Source organism: Acanthopagrus latus, chromosome 15 (genome assembly GCF_904848185.1).
Source record: "Acanthopagrus latus isolate v.2019 chromosome 15, fAcaLat1.1, whole genome shotgun sequence".
In the NCBI taxonomy this organism is placed as follows: Eukaryota; Metazoa; Chordata; class Actinopteri; order Spariformes; family Sparidae; genus Acanthopagrus; species Acanthopagrus latus.
In genome coordinates, this window is record NC_051053.1 from 17,989,204 (window position 1) to 18,012,533 (window position 23,330).

At 39.3% G+C, this 23,330-nt stretch overlaps 1 protein-coding gene across 1 annotated transcript in view; it reads right to left on the reverse strand.

The window, feature by feature from the left end:
• Window positions 1-463: 463 nt before the first annotated feature.
• anapc1 (anaphase promoting complex subunit 1) overlaps window positions 464-23,330 on the reverse strand; it is a 43,698-nt gene continuing 20,831 nt past the window's right edge. The window contains exons 32-53 of the mRNA XM_037124409.1: window positions 22,895-23,025; window positions 22,086-22,226; window positions 19,496-19,648; window positions 19,176-19,257; window positions 18,457-18,548; window positions 17,922-18,056; window positions 17,599-17,681; window positions 16,932-17,010; window positions 16,644-16,718; window positions 16,117-16,169; window positions 15,788-15,935; window positions 15,460-15,656; window positions 12,317-12,403; window positions 11,240-11,357; window positions 9,009-9,086; window positions 8,813-8,880; window positions 8,481-8,619; window positions 7,583-7,669; window positions 4,707-4,802; window positions 3,503-3,692; window positions 1,842-1,973; window positions 464-1,122 (exon numbers count right to left, since the gene is read on the reverse strand). Coding sequence (XP_036980304.1) covers window positions 980-1,122; window positions 1,842-1,973; window positions 3,503-3,692; window positions 4,707-4,802; window positions 7,583-7,669; window positions 8,481-8,619; window positions 8,813-8,880; window positions 9,009-9,086; window positions 11,240-11,357; window positions 12,317-12,403; window positions 15,460-15,656; window positions 15,788-15,935; window positions 16,117-16,169; window positions 16,644-16,718; window positions 16,932-17,010; window positions 17,599-17,681; window positions 17,922-18,056; window positions 18,457-18,548; window positions 19,176-19,257; window positions 19,496-19,648; window positions 22,086-22,226; window positions 22,895-23,025 — 2,507 coding nt within the window. The 3' untranslated portion in view covers window positions 464-979. The remainder of the gene's footprint in view (window positions 1,123-1,841; window positions 1,974-3,502; window positions 3,693-4,706; window positions 4,803-7,582; window positions 7,670-8,480; window positions 8,620-8,812; window positions 8,881-9,008; window positions 9,087-11,239; window positions 11,358-12,316; window positions 12,404-15,459; window positions 15,657-15,787; window positions 15,936-16,116; window positions 16,170-16,643; window positions 16,719-16,931; window positions 17,011-17,598; window positions 17,682-17,921; window positions 18,057-18,456; window positions 18,549-19,175; window positions 19,258-19,495; window positions 19,649-22,085; window positions 22,227-22,894; window positions 23,026-23,330) is intronic.

Genomic DNA, 23,330 nt, shown 5'->3' on the forward strand with positions numbered 1-23,330 from the left:
ACTGAGAGACAACTTTTTCCAGCTAAGTGCTAAGGATGAGTAAGTTCAGTCTTATCTGTGGAGGACATTGTTTCATTGAAGAAAATACCACTGGAAGATTAGGGGATGCCTTTCATGTGGGGAACCACCCAAAAAAAAAAACCCACAGGCTGTTTTGATCAACGGCTCATTAATCTTGACCAAAGAAGTACAACACAAAATCCTTGGGAAATATGCGAGACATGCTGGACTAGGCCATAAAAAGTCCGACCAGCTGCGCTAACGAGCGAATACACAAAAACAAAAACTAGAGTGCAGTTCTCTTAGTGGTTTGATGAGCAGCAAGCTTAGCTGGTTTCTGTACAAAACATAAAATACTTTCTAAAAGGAAAGTAAAATAATAAAGGCAGTCAACATTTGATTAAAGTTAGAACCGAACCTCATGGGGAATTCAGATGGAATAAACCACAATATTCATGAAGCATTCAGGTACTTTTCCACTTTATTGTCTTGTCTCCATTTTCTCGTCTTCACAACACAAGGGTCTGAACTCGAGCACCCTCACAGGCAGCATGAACTACAACTACAACCAAATCCTTCTCACTTTGTACAGACCAGTCCTTTCTGTCCTTGTTGGACTTTTGAGCAAGTGAAGAAAGTCCCCATCGTGGATTTGTTGTACCCACAAAAATGGCACATGTACTGCATCTTTAACGCAGCCTCACTTTCTTTATGCTGTAAAAAAACTAAATAGAAATATTATGTTACAAAACTAACATGTTGTATTGGCTGAGAAGGAATCAAAGTCTGTATTCTCCAATCAGTCTTTCTCATAGGCAGGGCACTCATGCCACAGTGATGCAGTGAGACCTCTTACGGTCACATTTGGGCCCACTTGCTGTAGAAATCGGTCCTACCTGTGCTCGCAGTGGGAATGTAAGGCTGTGAACTGCATCACTGGGAGGTTACTAGTCACTTGGACTAGTTCTTAGCACCAGGATCAAAATGCTTGCAAAGGGAAACCCTGCAGTGTCTGTGGTCCAGATGCAGAGCCCAGCAGGACGGGTACCAGCCTCAGCAGGTCTCTGAGAGGGATGCCCAGCTGGCTGCTGCGAGACAATATATCCCCGAGTGAGCTGCAGCCTGTGGGGAGAGAGGTGAGAGCTTCAGACTATTTCAACATCACTGTAATAAAAGTTGTTTTCTTTGGTAGTGTGCATTCAGTCTGTGGCTTCAGTTATTACTATATATAACATTATTAGCTTGTTAATATTGATGCATATACAGTATGTGTAAGGCAGCCTTTCAAAGTTGTGGCTGCTCAAGGTGGAGCTAGTTTATCCTCCACTTAGGTATGTTTAGTCAGGCCCTGCTCCAGCAGTCACAAGATAAATCTGGCAGGTCATGAGGTAACTAATGTTGAAGAGAAGAAGAAGAAGAATAAACAAATATTTTGCTTATTTGTGTATTAGTGAATGATTATATCTCTTTGATCTCAAGGGGTTATTCACATGAAACCATGTGAGAAGATTAGAGGCCAAACGTCTCTTTGTTGGAACAACTCACAGACACGTGAAACCTGTTTGAAGGAGCCCTTATTCAACACTGCTTTTCTGTAAGGGGTCACAAACTAAAACTGGTAGGAAACAACCAGTTTAATCTTCAATAATACAGTAGTGATTTTATAAATACAAATCAATATTGCAGTAAAAGCCTCTTAAAAATGATGCACTCAACCCAAGAGAGTAATATTCCTCCTGGTGTGTGTACATAAACAGCATACTGAGTAATGATATGCAAATGTTAGTGTACACAGGTGAAGCTTTACAGTTTCCAGTAGTGACAACATGTGTTTGTCTTACCCTCCAGCTGTGTGTGTGTGTTCCTGAGGCAGGGGATGGAGCGGTACACCAGGAAGCAGGCCAACACGGTGGACTGGGCGTCTTTAGGGAGGGCCTCACCCTTCATGTAGGACCTCAACACTGAGCTGTTTTCTAGGAGGGAAATGTAAAAAGGTGATCAAGTATTTTATTTTTGTATTTTTTCTAACATTTGTGCCTCTTTTTTTTTTTTTTTTAACAGGCAACCAATACAAGCTGAATTATCTGTGAGCAGATCAAACGTGTTTGATTCTACGTAAACTGCTGCAACTGTTCATTTTGATCTGAACTAGAAACCTGTGAAGTTTTGGGAATTAAAATGAAGGTTGAGTTTGAGGACCTGAGTACTCAGTGAACAGCTGGTGTGGACCCATTGTAAGATGGTCTGTAGTTAACAGGCGCCATTCATCAGGTGGAATTGAGTGATTTACAACAAGTTTGTTCAGTTAAGACAGTTTTATGACTTTGACTGAGCAATACAGAGCAGACGCACAAGTCTAGAATCCATTTAAGGCAGGTGGCCAGACCAATAGAAGACGAAATCAATAAAAAACTTGATAAAAGTCAGCACACTAAAACTCCCTTGAGTGCAATTTATTGACCCATTCACAAGTGAAGTCTTGACCAAACGATCTTTTTCAGACTGTCTACTTCTTCGACAAAAAAGAATATGAAAAATACTCTTGCATGAGTGTTGGAGATGCAGGTGCAATGACTATACTGCACATGCGCATGGCTGTATGCACTGACCCACACATCTAAAAAATGCATTTCTGGAATGTGGATGATTTGTAAAATTCTATTTTGTGCTCCAAATTTCCCTAGAAAAACTGAAACTGTCTATAATAACATTCCTCGTCCTAAACACTTTCAATATTCCTGAAATTCTAAGACATTCAGCATCATTGGGAAATCAGGTCAGTTTCAGTGCAGCGCTGCAGAGAACCACTAATGGCATCGAGTACAGTAGAGGAAAAGAAACATGAATCATGAAAACAGCAAAGATAAATCTAGACACATATTTTGTTCATGGGTGAGTTGCAGAGAACAGCAGCATTCCTGATCTCTGAGGCCAAGTTAGTTTGGTTTTCCTTTGAAATGGCAGCCAGAGCCAAGAGGCATCATGAAAGTCATGCCATGTTTCAACTGTTTACATCATCTCGTCCAAATACTTCACCTGTTTCCCACGCCTCTCAGTGCACATGTATTACTGTATCTGTCTGTGTGTGTGCACACGCAAGTCAGTACAGGAATGTGTGTTTGAGTGTATACACAGTTCGTCCTGACATTATTATGCTACGCCCTTTACAGGAAAACAAGCTCAGACACATCCAGTATGTGTGACATTTCCAACCAGTGACACTACTGAACAGTCAAAATCTACTTTTGCCTCATGCAGTCAACGTAAAAATTAATTTTGAAGAAGTTATTGACTTCCTAACCATGTTCAGTTTTATTTTGTTCTCAATATGCACATACTACACATTCAAATAAAGTTGGTGGGTTCTAATTCACCATTGAATGAGCAGCTACACTGGAGTTACCGAGCTGCTTAAAGTCAGGTTTGTGCATCATTCAGGTATGTGCCATCAAAACATTGTTAATTACAATGGTACATCATCATTCATCCTGCCACTCCTCACCTTTGAGCCATCCATCCAGTGCTACATCCACCATGTTCTTCATGACGGGAAGAAACTCTGAGGTGAGCAGGGTGTCGTGACGGTTGGCCGGACCCCGCAGCACCCTGCTGTCCCACAGCTCCACCACCAGACGCATCTGCCACAGGGGGAAGGTCTGCAGCAGGTCACCCCGACGCAGAGCACCGACCGCCTGAGAAACAAGGGTAAATGCATCTCAGAATGGTGGAAAGGATTTTTATAAAATGACTTCAGTTTTCCAACTGTCAGTGTATCTCTCACTGGATATTTCAAAAACCTTCTTGGGTTTTTTATATTTGTATACATTGGGGGTATAAAGGCATGTCTCTACCAGGAAACAGCATCATATATGCCAAACCACAGTGTAAAGAAAACATGCAAGAAGCCAGGAAACATAAACTAATTTCCAAACACAAATCGCTACATCTGTGACAAAAAATGAAGAAATTTGGATTGGTTAAACTAAAATGGACAACATAAAGTGCCTTGAACAGGAAGTTAGTTTCCTATGCTTTGCTAAACATGTCACTACGCCCATACTCTGAAGGAAACACTTCCCGATAGGATGTTGAATCATTGTTGAGCTCCTCTGTGACCCACAGTTACCCATAACACCCTTCTGTGCGTGGGTTTGCAAGGACAGGGTTTTACGGATCAGCACAGAATTATTATTCTGGCTTTAGTCATCAAATACCTTTATTTTGGTCTTTGAGACAGTAAGCAGCTCTGTAATGCGAAGTGTTAGGTAGAGAAACGTGTTCGTAGACATGAGTATATATGGTGTAGCAACATTTACTTAAAATGAGAGAGCAACTGAAGCCATGAAACTTTAAATCTAAATATATTTTGTGCAATTAATATTCAAATTATATTCTGTTATCCACAGTTTGCACACATATCACTTTTTAAATTGATTTCCAAACTTAGAGGTAGCTGTTGGTTTCAGAGCATCCATTTAAACCTAAACTGTGATAAGGTGAAGTAACCTATCAGAGTGAACATCTGCTCTTATTTTATCTTTCCATTTATTTTTCATTATTTTTGCTTGATGTAGTAATTGCACTACAATTGCTGAAACAGTGACACGTCAGAGGAGCAATTCAACTGCATCAGAACACAACTCGTGTGTGTGTGTGTGTGTGTGTGTGTGTGCGTGCGTGTGCATGTGCGTGCGTGTGTGTGATACCTGCTCGATTGCAATATACGTGGGCAGCATTTCTGGACATTCCTGTGTCACACATTCATACAGCATCGCAGAGAACAACACCAGAGAATCCTCTCTCTGCAAACACAACACAGAGCGAGAAGAAAAAACATAAATGGGCTGGTGCAAACATTAGAGAAATTCTCACTAAAATAACTTAACAAAATATAGAGATGGGTCTATGACAGAACAAATGCCTGAGCTGATTTAGGTTCTTCTAGCAGATAAAGCTTTAAGTTTGAATGATTTGTTCAACAAAAATCCTCTTTTGTGGTGTGTTTAACGATTTCAGTTATTTAAGTATTCTGATCAGGATGATGGCGAAATATGGAAACATGATTGCACTTAATTAGATACAGACCTAGTGTCTCGATTCAATTTGAGCATGGCAGCAAATTCCAATTTCCTTGGTGTAAAAACTCCTAATATACCCAGAAGCACATTCAAGTTAGTGTTTTTTCAAAGGGTTCCTAGAATCAAAATCAAAATGATTGGCCTTGTATGAGAAACTGAAGGACTAGAAATTGGTATGTTAATGAAAATTCTCAGTCATCCAGGTCATGGTGATGGTCATATTGCTATGTCATAGGCAACTGGACTTTTTCAGTTCCTTGAAGACATTTCACCTCTCATCCGAGAGGCTTCTTCAGTTCAGAAATGAAGAAGCCTCTTTGATGAGAGGTGAAACCTCTCACAGTTCAGAACTGGAGAAGTAACCTGTGACTTCTGGCAGGCAGTGATAATGAAGCCTCTTAAGTCAGATAATAGATGTCAAGTGATTAATTAGCCGACTCAGCCTTGGTCCCAACAATCTATACAATCCATTTGAACTCTTGAAATAACCCTGTGTATGACAAGTTCTATACATATAAAGTAGACTTGAGTTTGAAGCTGAGAAAACATGCCAGATTACAGCGCGGGAACCTAACATATCTGATCTTAATGCAATTAAAAGGCCCCAAAAAACAATTAACAGTGGACAGGGTCCTGTGAAAAACACAGGGTTGTCGCATACTTCTGTGCACCAATCAGGAATTTTCAACATTTAAACAAGTCTGACAACAGTGGTATGGTTGCTTATGTTGTCAGTTTTTTGCCAAATCTGATCAAACCACATTCACAGTCGTAATGAAGCAGATGAGTCGACAGGTCTGAATCCTAGCTGGATGCTTTTATCAGACTTTTGATAGTTTCTTATGTAGTCTTGCATATTTAAAGTTGCATTTCAATAAAGTTGGGGGACAACAGACGGAGCAAAAAGATTCATCCAAGTTGTTGAAGCAAAGGCAGACAGATCCCGACCTTAAATCCTTTTCACTGGACAGAATTAGACCTTGATTCAACATTTCCCATTACGCAACTGTCTTTTATTAAACTGGTCACCACCTAAATGCCCACATCTTTATGTCTTTTTTTTTCAGACTTTGGAAAACTCCTTTCAGAGCCACAAAACGACAACACCAAGGCTAAGTAGTGCTTCCCATGGCCTGTAAAATGAACTTTATGTGTAAAATCAGAGGAGTGCCCCTTTAATCCCTTTAAGGCAGCTGCACATCAGAGAATTTTCTTCTCATTTATCTTGTTTATAAATCTGTTTTTGGCCATTTGAGTCAAAAGTCATGGTTGAATGTCTATCAATACCACAGACATAACTGAACTGAGGAAACTTAGCTAATCCAGACACATGTTCCAACTTGTCAGTTCATTTAATATAATTCCCCCAACATAAACACAGAAAAACACAGACACACAGAGAGTCTGATGAAAACTTAAGATATACTGTTACTTTTCATTCATCCCCAGAGAAAGTTTAGGTTGTTTGTGGTATTACTTTTCTCTTCTTAATGTTAAGTCTTATTTACGGTAAACATTGACTTTGTTTATTACAGAGAGATCCACTGTGTGTTCATGCATATTAAAGTTTTCTAGAAAGCTGAAGGTAAAATTTAAGCAGAGTTGATAAAGGATAACCACCTTGACATTTACTTAAGTCAACTTTTCCAGACTATTAGGTTCTTAAAAATGATTCCTTTGATATGTGATGATTTTATCAAGGACGGATGAGGCATACGAAGTCCTTTTGCTTTTTGTTGTTTTGTGACTGTTTCCTAACTTTTCTCTGAGTTAAATATTCAAAACAGTAACCTTTTCGAATATATCTCTCCATATATACGTATATTAGTATGCTTATCATGATCCTGAAGAAGGCCTGATTCAGGATACACAATATTAGCAGGGATGCAGGGTGCATAAAAATATATTTGTTTAGTTTTGACAAAACAAACATGTCTGGATGTTTTGCTCTGTTAAATGAGCTGGATGGAGGGAAAGAGTTTGGAGCCGACTTTCAACAGAGCGGAGTGTTTCTGCATTGAGAGCCGAATCAATCGCACATTAAGTGAAAACTAATGTTGAGCAAAGTCTTATTTAATTAGTGCTCAGTTTCCATTTACAGCTCTGATAAATATTCAGTGAACCTTTCATGACTTTCCATTTGTCAGGACAATTCCATGAGCTAAAACCTGACTGCTGCCTGGATCTTTATTGTAAACACCATGTAACAACAGTAAAAAAAAGGGATTTTATAAAAGCAGATGGGTAAAAACTAAGGTATACTATATTCATATATATATACTTAAAAAACTAACCGCTTGTTCAAATCAGATATGAGCCTGTAATCTTACTGAGTCAGAATGGGCTGAGCTGGGTTGGTGAAGAATATGCTATTTTACAATGTTTTAAACTGGTTGAACTGACAACATATTTAATCAGTCAATAAATGGATGTACATGCATGCAACTAAGGAGCAAAAATGCCTTCAGACTGGACCTACATCTATTTCTGTGCGCTTAACTCACATGTTTCATCTCCTCAGAAGTTTTACAGAAGAACTTGGCGAAGGAGACCAAGGCAGGCTCTGAGGTGAACGTAGAGATGGCATCAGGCTGCAGAATCAAGAAGAAATTGTCAAATTATTGGTATGAACTCAGGCATAAAAGGCAGCTTAGAAAAACAGCGAGAGATACAAAAGACAGACAAGGAAGGGCGTCAGAGAGGATGCAGTCTAAAGAAAGAAGAAAGGCTGAATGATTAACAAGAAAAAGAAAAAAAAGGTGAGGAAGAGTGGCACAAATAATCTGTTTTGTTTTTTCCCTCTCCGGACCGGCAGACGAATTGGCAGCATACAATGAGGCCATCAGGGAACCACTAATAGTCTGTCAACCACACAGCTGCCTGCTAAACCTGTAGTGACAACCTGCCAAGACTGGACACAACCAGCCACCAGGGAGGAAGTCAGTTCAGTTCCTTTCACTGCTACATTATTTGTGGCCTGCTATTGGGGAAGAGCTTTTTCCTTAAAATCACAATATTATATTAAAGGCAAAATCAAAATTAAAACTCTGTATGTGATATACATTCTATTTTATCAATATGTAAGACTATTTCTAGCAGACAAGATGGGATTTTACTGTAGAAAATGCTTCAATAATCACAATCTGTTCCCAGTGAAGGTCAAGTTTTGGGTGTTCCAAACTCATACAGTCAGAAATTCACTACGGAAAAAGCACAGACACAAATTTCTACACCCTCATGAATAATGACGCCCTGACTAAGGCTTAATCGTATGTCCCCACTAACCTCACTTCAGTCCATAAGTTCCGTCAAAGCTGGCCTAGTTCCCCAGATTACTCATCTCTACAGAAACTAAATAGACTTGTAATGTTGGCATTGTGTGTGATATCTCCACCTGCTTACCTTGAAGGCTCTGACGCTAGAGTTGCGGTGGTTGACGGTGGAGGCCAGCAGGCTCTTCCAGCCTTGAGGGTCATCTTTGTAGGGCAGCTGGCCGGCTCGTAGTTTCACATACAACACCCCGTCTCTGGACAGGATGGACCTGAGGGAAGATCATCCTTCAGATCAATCGACCAAATCAATACATGAGATCAAATCTTCCCCTTGGATTCTACCAATCTATTCATAGCACAGCAATTGCGTATTTTGTGGTTTCATTTGAGTGACTGCCCGAAAACCTCTGTTTAAGATTTAAACAAGTGACGTAAAACTGTTTTTTTTCCCTTTATTTTTACTTTAGATGCTGTGTTTCTTTGCTGAGGTCGACGGACAGTTCCCAGTATCGCGGCCCCTTCACTTTTACCTGCAAAAATAAACAGACCTCAATTAGAAAACAAAAGCAGTGAGACTGAATTTAGAAGAATCAATACTTTCAACTTTCCGCTGAACTACAAAGTCCAGAGGTGGTGATGTGACATTCTCAGGCTTTACCCGTTTGAGAAGGTGCAGCTCAGGGAGCATGGTGGGGGCCATTAACTCTACGGTCGTCTCATCGTACCACTTGGTCTCCTGAAACCAGAGGAAACAAGAACAAAGGGTCATGTTTTCAGTTTCATACCATCAGTGCTTGAAGTTGGAGTTAAAACACCTTACATCTTACAGCAGCCACTAAGTCTTAATTGCATTGAATATCTTTTTATTTATTTTGATTTCATACTTCATCTTTCATACTGTAAAGTTTGATTGTCAGCCTTTCTCTCACACAGCAACTGAAGTATTGACTGATGATGTTCACAGTGTCAAGATGATCCTTCTGCTGCGAATTAAATTGAAGTGAATCTTGCTGTCAGATGTGGTCCTCACTGTGGACAATGACCTCCATCTTTGACCTTCTACCTTTCTTCATATGTAGAAATAGAAATCTATTTTCTATCTGTGATAAAGGAACAAATATGGCAAATTCACTGTGGTAGCAGATGCTTGAGACACAGCTTCATTAAGTAATATAACATGGAAGTAGTCAAGTTACAGAAGCTGAAGTGCGCTGATAAAGAAAGCCAATGGAATAAAACTGATACTGCTCTGCATAGCTGATGCATGTCAAAGCTGGGATATAAAACAGCAGTGTTTCCAGACGAGATGACACACATCAACCCGTATTGACAAGCATAGAGACAGCAACAGTGTGTCGGACCCACATGGAAAAGAATGGGTCCGAGTACTTTGATCTACGTCATACTGTGTGTGTGTGTATGTGTGTGTGTGAGTGCTTCTTTAGTGTTTTATGGCCTTAGCTTTTGCAGGAAAATCAGTTGTTGCTCGTTCACTTTTCTCCTCCAAGACCAACTACCAGTCACAAGCTATCTTGCATCAATAAAGCTCTTATCTTTTGTGCACAAAATGTTATAAAAGCACGTACATCCAAAGATGATAAATCCTGGGCACTGGACTGATGGACGGGTGGAAAAATATAAAAATAGTCTGTTTGCTCCCACAATGTCTAAGCTTTCACTGAAAGCTTAAAGGAAGAATTTAAAAACTTTGTAATTATGATGATGCAAGGAGTCCAAATGACTCCTCTGTAAATCATCTGTAAAACTAGAAATTTAAATACTTAACACAACCTCACAGTGCTGCAGAAAAAAATGGAGAGCAAACCTTCAAAATGAGCCAAATATATACAGAGCAACAACAAAACCTCACAAAGGGAGATTATGAAATTTCTGCTCCTGTAATTCAGGAGCTATTTACTGCATCTGTAGAGTATTGCAACAATAGCTATCGAAAGTACATGCCTGAAAATGCTGAGGCACTCCACATAGACTGGAGGAAGATAATAGCCGAGTAAATGTGGAACACATGAAAAACATCTGCAGTTATTCTGATCTCACCATCTCATTTTCTGGTTAAACATGATAATGGATGGTTGTTTTTTTTTTTGTTTTTTTTTTCTTTTAGGTTGTTTAGGTTATAAACGTGTCCTGAAGTGAGGCATCAGGACCAGCTCACAGAGTATGTCTCCTTCCTGCTTCACATGATCGCACATGATCCAAGTGACATCGCTGTGGCAACTGAACAGGACAAACTGGCGTCTTGTTCAAGGTCACACAACACCAGACGTCTGAACCACTTTGGAATGTGCCACAGTGACGACTAAGGCAAAGAAAAATGAATGGAAGTAATAGAGCAAGAAGAGGAAAAATGCAAGTCAGAGTTGCATTTGTCTATATTGCATGATTGTCTTTAAAAACGTTAAATTATGTGTATAATGGCAGCAAGCCCAGATCAATGTAAATCCGAAAAAAAAGGTTTAAGGTTAAATATGTATTAGTATGAATGAGAAGCCACCAATGCAGCTTATCTTACAATGGTGGGAAGTAACACTGACTTGGCCTAACAGTTGGAGCAAGTTACAAAAAAACACCGCAAGTGTCAAAACTGTGAGCTTGAGGAAGCCGTACAGCTGACGACAGTGACGCACACTGAGAAAAAAAACTTGCTATAGTTTGGTGGATAGGCGCGTTTGTCTTGTACCTCAAAATCAACTTGAAACAGATGATGTGTTTGCATGTAAAAAAGGCTTGTCAAGACTCATAACACACACACTGTAACTCAATTTTAAAGATATACTACAAAGGGCAGTATCATGAGAAATTGGAGCTTCTCCTTTATCTGAATTTGGTGGCTACTTGTGTCAACATGACCAACCATGATAAACTTACCTTGTAGGTGATCTCTAAGAGGGCATAGCAAGGCTTCAGGGAGTCCACATCCACGGGGACCAGCAGGCGTGGCTCTGCAGCCAGCACGGCCAGGTGCCGCAGGGCCTGTAGGTGGTAACTGCAGCAACAAAAGCAACATCAATACACATTTTGTTCACAGTAGAAATATGAGAGGGTCAAACACATCCAATATATTGTTTGTTCACAGTAGAAATATGAGAGGGTCAAACACATCCAATACATTGTCAATGAGGAACAATAAATCATGTTTTTATTCTCCTGTGCAAAAGGACGCTAAGTGAAATTAACACAATACATTGGCTGTTTAAGCTTTCATCATTTGCATGTAACTTGGGAACTTCGACTGACAGTTTTAGTGATCTGTGATCATCTACTGTTGACTGAAAAGCCATAAGTATTAGAATTTTAGTGGGAGCTACAAGATTATTCAACATTTAAGATGACTGATTTCCACAGCATGTTGACACAACCTAAAAATGAGATGAGGAGCAAAGAAATGAAATGTTTACACACATTCCAAATAATGGTGAACCTAAGGTCAAAACATTGATTTGATATACATAACATGTTTAACTTGGACTCTGGAGCATGTTAAGTGCTGCTCATGTGACGGTGTCAGTCAGTTGTGGTTAGAAGTGAGAAGCCTACTAATGTTACCCACATGTTTTCGACACTGGTCTTTGCCAACACTAAACAACGAGGAGATGTACAGCGATTGATAAGAGATTTGTTTGCGTCAGAGCTTAATGAATCCGGGATATTTGCGACATGGAACTGGATCCGAAATGGAGTTTGTGATCAGAACACAAGCTTAGATATGTGTGTTCATTTAAAAGCAGGAATCACACAGACATTGCAAATAATTGGAAAGGATTTTTTTTTTAACTTGCGTGGTGAAAGTTTCACAATCATCCTCACATTGACCTCCATCTTCACCTTCTGGGACTGTTTGGATCATCACATGCAACTAACATCACCCACTCAGCACTAAACATTGACATTATTTCACTGAAGTCTTGTCAGTATTATGTGTCTGTGTGTGTGTGATGGTCTCACCGGTTGTCAGTACTGTGAGCAGGAAAGTGAGGATACAGCGCACACAGCAGCGCAGCGATGGCTGAATTGGAGGTGCTCAGGGTGTACCTAACATTAGACGACATCAAACAAAATCACAAATGCTGAAAATCCATTCCTCTCACACACACACACAAAAGTATGCACTAAAATAACCCACTTCTTGCAACAGTCAAAAAATAACAACAGACATGACAGGTATGTGAAGTATACTTGGGACAGAACATAAAAAATAACAAAATTACAGTGTTCATGACAGAACACAAAGCACTGTCTATGTTGCACAAGTTTTGAAAGCGCCAAAATAAACATGTCTTTGTTAGTGAAACCAGGTGTGTTGTAATCTAGTAAACGTCATCACAGGCAACAACAGAGACACTTAAACATAATAGCTGGCAGTCAAGTATGTACTTTGACTAATGGAGTCATTACAATAAAGTTCAATCCGACAATAAAGGTTGCGTGTACATCAAGGTTACTTGTAAGAGTGCTTAATATTCAGCTGAGGTCAACTGAGGTAAATGATGTTGCTCTTCAATTAAATGGCTGCTTGGGGCATGTTTGGCATGTTTAAGAGCCTCAACCACACTGAACATTACATTCTTTCCCCACAAGTTCACAATTTAAACTACAAAAAATAGAGACTGGGTGTGTGGGGTGTGAATTGAGTGTGTCAGGGTGGAGAAATGTTAATTTGTACCAGATTATCTTGAAATTTTGCCAGTGAGTAACAAATCAGTGATGTATTAGTATCCAATAATCATCAGCATGGCCCACAAACGCTTGTATTTCAAGAAACTAAATGGGAGTCAGTAAGAATGAAGTTAATAAGGATTTTTTTAAAGTCCTAGTATGTAATTTCTGTGGCAAGAGGTCTACAACAGTTGAAGGAATGTACCAAAGTACATATGACTCCACTACTGTTCTTAAGTACAATTTTGGGGTGTTTTTACTTGAGTTTTTTTGCTATTCAGATAGTGTTTTTGGCTGTGACATTGTGTGAGAGAATGTTGCATCAAGCAATAGTAGCACATTTTTAAATGTGTTTATTTTATTGCAAACCTGAAAGAAAAATTCCTGATATCGATTATCTTAAAAAAAGCCCCGGTAATCAGCCAAGTTCATAATTGGTTGTTTGTCCTTCCACTGTTTTATTTATAAGTACAAACACGCTGCACCTTGAGGGTTCAACTGTGTGTACACTTGGTCAGAGAGATATTATCTTGTTACGGTCAACCATGCGTTTTGTTAATGAGTGAGGTTGAAAGTTGAACATTTTTGTACAGGACACCCTGGCGGCTAATTTGACTGGAGCACAGCATATGGAGTAGCGTGGGATCACAGGAGTTGTTGCCTTCATTGTTCAAAATCTCTCTGACATTACTCAGGCAGAAATGTTCACGGACAAGACTAATTCATGTTTAGCAGCTTCACCAACTTCCTTCCTCATTCTCTGAAGTATCTCATGTTTCCACAGAAGTTATGAAACATGCCATTACCTTGAATAAAATCAGGATTTCTCAAGGTGTGAATATTGTCACTAGTTACAGCCCCTCAGTACATTATCACGAGACAATGAAAAAGAACAAATTCTCTAACAACGTGTATGATCAAAACAAGGACTATGAAGACATCACCTTGTAAACATACTCTAGACCAAATAATTGCGAAAATTTTCAACTGATCGACAGATGAAAATAATCATCAGTTGCAGCCCTAAAAGGAAGATTAAATTTGTAAAAAGTATACATTTACACATTTACACAACAAAACAATTTCCATTGATGAATAATTAACTCTTACAACCAAATATGGTTAATTGCTCCTTACTGTGTCCATAAAACACAGTTGGTCAAACTGTGAGGCATCAACAGTCTCATCTTTACAACCATTAACTTTACACATAACCATTAGCTGACATCTGCAAATTCACAACTTTCAAACTGACTAACAGCAACATTGCAAACTGAAACTTCCTGCTGTGATGGTTTGGTCCACTTCTGCTATGATAGCAGGACAATGGAGCCATTAAAAGGAAGATTGCTGGCTAACAACCAGTTCTGAGTCACAAGTTCCATTATGCTGGACGCAACGTTTCACCAACTACTGATGAACTATGAGAGGCATGAACTGCCAGTAAGAGAAGAGAAAAATAAACTTTTTACTATTGTTATCTACACACTATAAAGACGTGTGAGGTTATACCTTATTTGTGACTGTGGGAAAGTCTGTCCTCTACATTTGACCCACAATAACTATAAATGTTTGTAGACCTACAGTGAGCTGTAGTTATCATTAGTGTGAACGCCATGTTTGACTTTAGGTGGAAACATAAGTTTCACTTCAGCTTCCTGCTAAAAAAACTGAATAAACGGGAAGAGAAACTAACCGAACAGCCAGAGAGAAAGAGGACGGGTGAGAAAGCCACACGACAGAGGTTAGTGGTACAGAGAGAAACAAAGGTGAGAGAATGAATGAGAAAAAAATGAATGACTGTGATGTAGTGATAATAATGAAAAGCAAATATGAATAGTACAGTTCATTATAAACAGATGACAGAATGAATGACAGATGAGAAGAGGGAGAGAATAAAGTAAATACAACAATGACATGACATGAGCCTGCACACCAGCATGAAGTTCAACTTAAGCTGACCCACAGTAACATCATACGGTGATAACACACACTACAGTGCATGACATTCAAACTGAGTCTCTGCAGCTGCATGGGCTTTCAGCATGCAGCTTAAAAATAAAACATGTTATGAATGAAATCCAAAGGTTCATCTGATTACAGCTGTAGGTGGAGAAACATTTGCAACATGTAATGAGAGAGTGGGAGCCATTGTTTCTCTTGAAAACATACAGGCCAAGGTCAGTGGTTAGAGGAACCTCGTTTGGATGTGTGTCTGTTTCCTTGTGTGTGTCTGTGTGCATGCGTGCGTGTAAATGTCATTCATTATGTACAAGGCGGCACTCAAAACAGACTTATGTGTATTTGTGTTGCCAACCCACATGCCATTTGTGTATACCTGATCCCTCCCAGAAAAAAAACAAAACACTCCAAAATCTGTTAAGTGTGTTTTTGTACGCGCGCTTGTGTTTGTGTGTGTGTGTGCGTCTCACCTGCCCCCTCCCAGGAAGAGCAAACCCAGTGCCATGTGATGAGCCATGTGGAAGCCGTAGTTCATCTCGCCACCAGTTCGCTTGTGGAAAAAACGACAGAGCTGCAGGACCTTAAGGTTCCCGGTGCCAGACATCACCATGGACATAGCCAGCAGAATCATTGACAGACCAGTCTGCAGGTTGTAATAACCTGTTTGCTATGAGAGTCAGCCATGTGTCGACAGGCAGAGAAAGAGAGCAAAGAGGAAATCATTGTCTTAAACATACGTTGGTGAGGTTGATGAAAGTACAAGTTTAAACACACATACAAAAATTAGAAAACACTTACAACTGCAGCTGTGCCAGCAAAAGACATTATCTTCATGAATGTCCTGGCAAACTCGTAGAGGCAGTCGAAGGCATCACAGTTGGCAGAGCCGGCGAAGCGTAAGCCCAGAGCCAGACAGGCTCCTGCTGTAATGTAGTCTTGGGCTTGGCTGAGAGAAAGAAATGACATGACATGATCGGTCATGGTACTGAGTGGAGAACATCACTACCACAGATGCTGATGACATGAATTAACCATGGATTACTCTGATTTCCCCAGAAGTGATTCACGGTTTAATCAGGAATTTATGCGACAAAAAATGAGTGCCAGTTTTGGACTCAAAAACTTACGCCATTGTCTCCATGTTAATGTCTTCTGAAGGGTCAAAAGTCCCCCTCATGATCTGAAAACAAATGCAGAGAGCAGTGAGTCATATAATACTCTCTTTGATTCTGGACTGCACATTCAGATAACCTGTTAAGACATTTGGTGATGTTCTGCCTATGAATATTCTGTTCAACCAGGGAAACTATTTCTGCTTGTGCTAACTTAAAAGCTCTTCTTTGCCTGGAACCCTGTCAGAGTGCTTTGAGTGTCTTGAAAAGCACCATACATATCCAATCCATCATTATTCAATGTGTTCCAGGAAAGAGCTCATAAACAGCAAGTATGTAAAACAGCAAAAGCAAAAGCTTTACTAAACTGAACACTGAGATTGTTTTTTGAGAAAGCAATAAAATCGGGGTAATTTTCCACATAATTCAGCCAGAATGAAACAAACCTCATAGTTAAGAATTTTTAGCAAGTCATAGTGAGTGGTTGCCAGACATCACAGCTCAATAAAGCTCTGTGTGTATGCAAGTGTGTATTTTCTCACCTGAGGTATGTTACTCTTGACCCACTCAGTATTAGGCAGGATTTCATCCCACATGATAATACACCGAGCAAGAGTCTGAGAGGGTAGAGAGGCAAGACCGAAAGGAAGAACAGAGAGATGGGTATACCAGATTATGGCAAGGTGGGGAAAAAAAATTATCACACACACACAGTTTGGCACTGTGTGTGTGTGTGTGTGTGTGTGTGTGTGTGTGTGTGTGTGTGTGTGTGTGTGTGTGTGTGTGTGTGTGTGTGTGTGTGTGTGTGTGTGTGTGTGTGTGTGTCTAACCCTAAGCAGCAAAAACTCTGGCTTGATGAAATCCAGGAGGAACCAAGTGTCTGGAGGTTTCAGCCAATCAGCAATAGACCTAGTGGACAGAACCAGGAGGAGACAAGGAGGTGTTAATACCCTTCTTTAACACTCTCCCAATGGAGCCTTAAGGAACATAAGGAACCTCTTGACCTATAGCAGAAAGCTAGAAGATGGAAGAGAGTCCTGTAGCATAATGTGACAACTGGACTCACTGACGGATGAGATTTTTCATCAGGCAGTGTAGGATGTTCTGCTCAAGGTTCACATGGACAAGAAATGGGTCAAAAGTAGATTCCACCTTGTTTTGGCCATATTCATATACTGTTTATACTTTACATTAGTATTTATAGCTAAAACAACCATCTTTGATTGCTGTCCTACGCCCTTTGTCAATCAGTTGTAATGCACTTTGACTGACATTTGTAGTGTTGGAAAGGCACAAAGTAAATAATTATTATTCTCTTGTTTTGCATATTATTTTAAAACAAAAAATTGTGTGAGGATATCACAGCTACCTATGGCATATAGCATACATTTGTCCTGTCAATAACACATATGGTGTCTGTATCAAATAGATTGTTCAAACCATGAATAGTCAGGAAAGTGATGAGAACAAAAAAAGCTGTTGTTTGTCTTCTCTCACCTGTTGTTGGTCTTGAGGTAGATCATAGCGAGAGCCAGCGTGGCCCCTGGACACGTCACATCTACATTTATAGTGTCTCCTTCCTACAACAACCATTGATAATGTTTGGTTAGCTCTCTAATTAAGATATCACTCTGTGAAATGTCATATCGACAGTGTTTTGAATAATGTCCCTCACTTCAAGGAAGATGGAACAGCTTAGCATTTTAATATCAAACAAAACAGTTTTACATTGATACAGAATAACACTTTTATCACATTGAACATAAATATGTCATTGCAGTTCTTTCCTTACATATATACAAACAGATGTTTCTGTCTACCTTGATTTGGTAGCTGGGGGACTTGTGCCTCTCCCTGTTGGCCCCAGCCTGAGCTCTGCGGTGGCCCCCTACCATGTACTGGTACAACTGCTCAGGGACATTCAGGTCTGTCATTCCAATCAGGTTACTGCCATGCTGTAAGGAGGTGAAGGGGGGTGAACAAGGGATGGAGAGAGGATGATGATGACAGCAAAGACACAACAAAGATTAATGGCAAAAATGTGTTCAAAAACAGCAATGAAAGATACTGCTTTTGAGAAAGCAAATACATCTTTCTTGAGTTGCCATTCAGCACCAATGATAAGCAAAAACATATGGGAGAAAAACAGTACTACCACAATATATAGTAACAAGGCAAAAAAGACCCAAGTTCAGATTCATGCCACTTTCTGTGACCAACACTTTCCCCTTACACCTGTTGCATTCTTAAAAGAAAACCCAGCACACAGAGAACTTCCAGCAGGCTGAACCAACATTAAGATGTTTTTCTGCAAATATTTATTAGACCTGCAGCGTGTTAATGTGTATGACTTACCCCAAGACAGACCATGCCCAGGGCGAGTCCAGCAGCTAGTGAATAGGACTCTCTGTCTGTACAGTACTCCATCTCTGGGCCAGGAGGTCGACCTGAAGCCATAAAAACAGAATCATACCATCTATCCATGACAGAGAAAAATAAAAAAAAGTAATTCAAAGAAAAATAAAGTCAGTGCCTTTAATGTAGACTTATATTGTGTTTTTAGCACCTCAGTCTGGCCAAGAGTTAGAAAGGATAGATTTTCTTGTGACTGAACATACCGACATTAGTGTTCAGGCTCACAAGTGTGTGTCATGAGATACATGTAGTACTCAAAGACATTTGAGAGACTGAAAATAAGAGGCAAAGTTAAGTTTATTCAACTTCTGATTAAAATGAAATCTTTGCAATGATACGGGTCAAAAAAAAAAAAAAAAAACTGCTAAAATCCTCACATTTGAGAAATTTTTGCTGGAAAATTAACTAAAATAATAAAATAGACTGATTGTTGAGGCTCTACTTATGATGTTGCATTTAACCAAAATTACTATACACCTCTGACCAAACGTGAAATTAAAATGTGGACCTTAAAAGGTCTGAGCACTCCCTTTGTAAAACCCCCTCATTAAAAAGCATCATTGTGTGTTTGTGTCATCTCGACTCATCTTGTCATATCATCTTTTCCAAAAAAAAGCACAGACATACACACACTCACACACACACACACACACACACACCTATCTCAGACAGCAAGACTTCAGCATTGTGTCTGTGTCCTGTTCCCTGGTACACCAGACCAATGCCAATTACAGCAGCAACCTGCAAAACAGACAATGAAAGAATTCAATGATTATTTTTTAGTTTGTGACCGTCTGAAAACAATTGTACGTAATTGTAAAACAATCCACACAGACACACTGATAGGTGTGTAATTACTCATATACTTGTATATAATCACTTACGTTACTGCAATTTCACAGTCCTCAATATTTTTTTCCCCTCACTGCACTGATACACTCTCATGTAATTGCATTTATGCATGCACACTTACTCTTACCTGAACATTGTGTGGTACATCTAGTTCAGTGGAGGTGGGTGGGAGAAGGGCAGGGATGTGGATACTAAGCAGGCGAGTTATTGACATGTCCATGGTGCCCAGTTTGGCTGAAGACACGCCCAGAAGAAGTCCGATGCTGGTCATCTCATGACCCTGGTGGGGCAGCAGGAAAAGAAATGTGTACAATTGTCAATAACAAAATAGAATAAAATAAAATAAATTAAAATATATAGCTTTAATGTCCAGCCAGAGCAGGAGAATTGCCTCTGGTCTCAACCAAGAATATACAAACACAAACATATCCACAACATTAAAAACAAAAATGAATAACAAATAAATTTCTTAAAAGAATGGTCAGACTATGCAGTGTGGTGTGTTTCCCTGTGTACTAAATACCTGCTGCAAGAGAGCCAATTACTACCAATGTAATCAGCTCTGTGATGCTGATTTCTGAGGCTCACTGTGACGGACTCTTTTCATTAGACCCCTGTGGTTCACCCACTGTGTGTGTTGAACAATCACAAAGACATTGCATGTTCCCCCAACATGTACTAAAACCAACACACTGATGCTCTAACACTGGTCATCAATAAACTAAGATTTTGAGTGTAAAGTAATTGGACATTATTGCTCTCAAAATATAGAAATACCAACTTTTCAGGTTGATATACTAAATTGCCAATAAAGCAACAGAACGATGAAATGTCAATGAATTAATGCCTCTGTCATTCAATACACTTTGAAAAATGGCGTTGTCAGTACTGACAAATATCCAGGAAGACTAAACCAACAACAAAAAACCTTTTCATTTCAAAATAGATCTTAAAGATGCAGATTAAATGTTGCCATGTTTTGCAGAAGAGACTATATTCTAGAAAAACACGTTTCATGTAAATTAACGGAACAACAGCACTCAGATAATATGCCAATAAAAGGCGTTGACTTTGTTAACGGCTGCAGCAACAAGATGAACAATGGGATGCTTTAAAGGTTTGAGGGACATATGCGCACACACGCACATGCGCTCACGCACACACACACGCATGCACACACACACACACACACACACCCCTACTTCCACCTTCTCTCTATAACCACAACCATACAAAATTCTAAAGAACTGATCCAAACTATGCATGCGTAATTTCTCTTTTACAGCGAGAATAGAAACTAACAGAAAACCACCAGCTACAAACAGGCTTGACTGTCAACCAACTTCATAACTTTCATTCAGACTGATGGCTGTCGGTTACACACAACTCTCTGTATCATACATGCATTGTGCAGCTCTGCAGTGTTTCCTGCATTTTTATTTCAATATTCTGTATAGTTCATCTGTAGTTCAGTTTATCTGTAAGGTTGCCACTGTGCTTTGAACAACTGCTGCGTCATACTTGATGTAGGTTTTCATAGAAAGAAGAGATGGTCGCATTCAGGAATCCATCTTTTAAGTTTATTTGATAGGCAGTACACAAATATGTTTCCAAACCAGCCTTCATCTGTGCGTGATCAATATGCGATGAAGGCTGGATGGAAGATGCAACTCTCTCTGCTTTACATGGAAACTGTATCGAGGATAAAATGACCTGAATTCATCCATACAGCATAAAATACTAATATTTAATTTAAACTAAAATATTTGTAGGTGGAATTTATAATATACAAAATAAGATGTTGATCTATTACTCAATACACCGGGGCATTACGTTGTCAACTTTTAAGGGGGCACGTTGATCAACAAAATTATTTGAAGATCTAATACATACAAAATCCCTTATGGTCAACTTTATAAAACAAGTTGAGCCATGTGAGGAGAAAAGAAAAACACTTGAGACTGGACAAGGAACTTTCTAAATGGATCTGGGCTGGGATATTAATATCAATACTTCAATCATTTCTGTAAGTGGACCGTGTTAAAATTTCAAGGACTTTAAAGTCTGTGGATGTGTATGAGAAAATTCTTAATCTCCTTTTATAGAGAAATGACTAACAACGAGAGCCCTTTCATCTTTATGAACTGGAGCTTTAATTCACATCCTGAAATGGGAACTGAAAATGAATTCAGCTCAAAGTGTGTCTGGATACTGTGAGGATTTGGTGCAATGGTTGGTATTTATCTTTAACCACATCTTTAGACTGACTTTTAAAGTAAGCAAAATTAAGATTTGGCTTGCAGCATCCTGTTGTTTTTCTCACCTGAAAGTGGAGAGGACTCGTCTCATTTCAAAGTTCTCAGAGAGCAGAGTTTCGCTTTGACTGGCTGCCTGGCTCTGATGCGAGTGTACTTGTCTCATTTACAGTCATTTAGAGACAAAAATGTTCATGTAGGTGTGTGTGTGTGCAAGTTAAATGAGAACAGATGGGTGTACCTACGTTTGTATAAACTGTATTTAAGTGAATGTTATGTGTGTGTTTGTACCGCAGTAAGAAACAGTAATTTGAATCACTGTCTACTGTAAACTGAGCATTAAGGTAGTAAGTATCCTCTAAACCCACAATACGTCTGCCTTTGTGCATCTGAAGGGTTATAAATACATTAAATTTCTGTGTAAAACCCAAGGTGCAGGTCTCTGTGTGCAGGTGTGTGTACCTTGGTGAGGTAGTCATGTATGTTGAGCGTAGCAAGCTTGGTGAGGTGTCCGTTGAGGCCCAGAGCCATAAGGAAGCCTGCATACTCATTAGCTAGCTCAGGGCTCTTTGGCTTGTTGTAGGCTATCCAAGCCGAGTCCACCTTAAGAAAAAAAAAAAAAAATGAAAGAAAGAAAGTCACATTTATTTGGACAAGAATAAGAAAGGTTTGTGGAGTGAGAGAGAGTGAGAAATTTACAGTGCAAACATGAACAACTGGGACAAGAGTTAGAACATTTTAAAGGTCTTTCAAGAACTAATTCTTTTAATACATTTTGTATGATTTTTTTATGATTGGAGATTTCAGCCTGATGTTGACATTATAGTAGATGTTACATTCTCATTAAGCGAGCTGCTACAATTAGTCGAAAGAAAATTAATTGCCAACTATTTTGATAAACGAAAGATCATCTCTGCAATTATGTCATGTAAAGTGAATAATGTCAAACACTAGTTTGTTCTATCTCCTTAAATGTCAGGATTTGCTACTTTTACCACTGATGACAGTGTGGTTGGAGGACAGAAGCTATCTGAAGACATCTTTATGGGCTCTGTGAAATTGGGATGAACATTTTTCACTTTTTTTACATTTATAATTTATAGATTAAAATATCAATTGTGAAAATATTTGGCAGATTAATTAATAGCTAAAGGAAATTGTTAGTTCTAAGGACTTACTATACAGTACATGGCAAATGTACTAGTTGGATGTATGTCAAATGGAATACAAGGCCAGATAAAAAGGTAGTGAAGCTGCAGTTTCAGACTGACCTGTGATGCAGGAGCTATTTTAAGTCCAGCAGCTACTCCGTTATGGAAGCTGGGCCAGCTCGTCATGTTGGGAGGCACATCAATGTTCCCGCTGTTCAGATCTACCATGGTATTCCTAGGAGGGGCTCTGCCTGGGGTAGAAACATTAAACTACACATTAAAATCAATTTAAAAAAATCCAGAATTACAAAAAAGAGGGGCAAAGTTCTACACATTGGTTATATATAACAACAATGCCTGAGTGACTTTCCAACTGTGCTACAGGGCCCAGTTTGTCGATGTTTTTGTAGCGTAATCTCCTCTAGAGCAGGGATTAATTTGCTACTTCATTACCATCAGAATACACTTGGCTATACTCCACTTAAATCATCAAATCCCTGATATAACCAAGGGTGCTCAGAGGTCCTAAATTCCACAGTGTATTAAATAAGCGGGG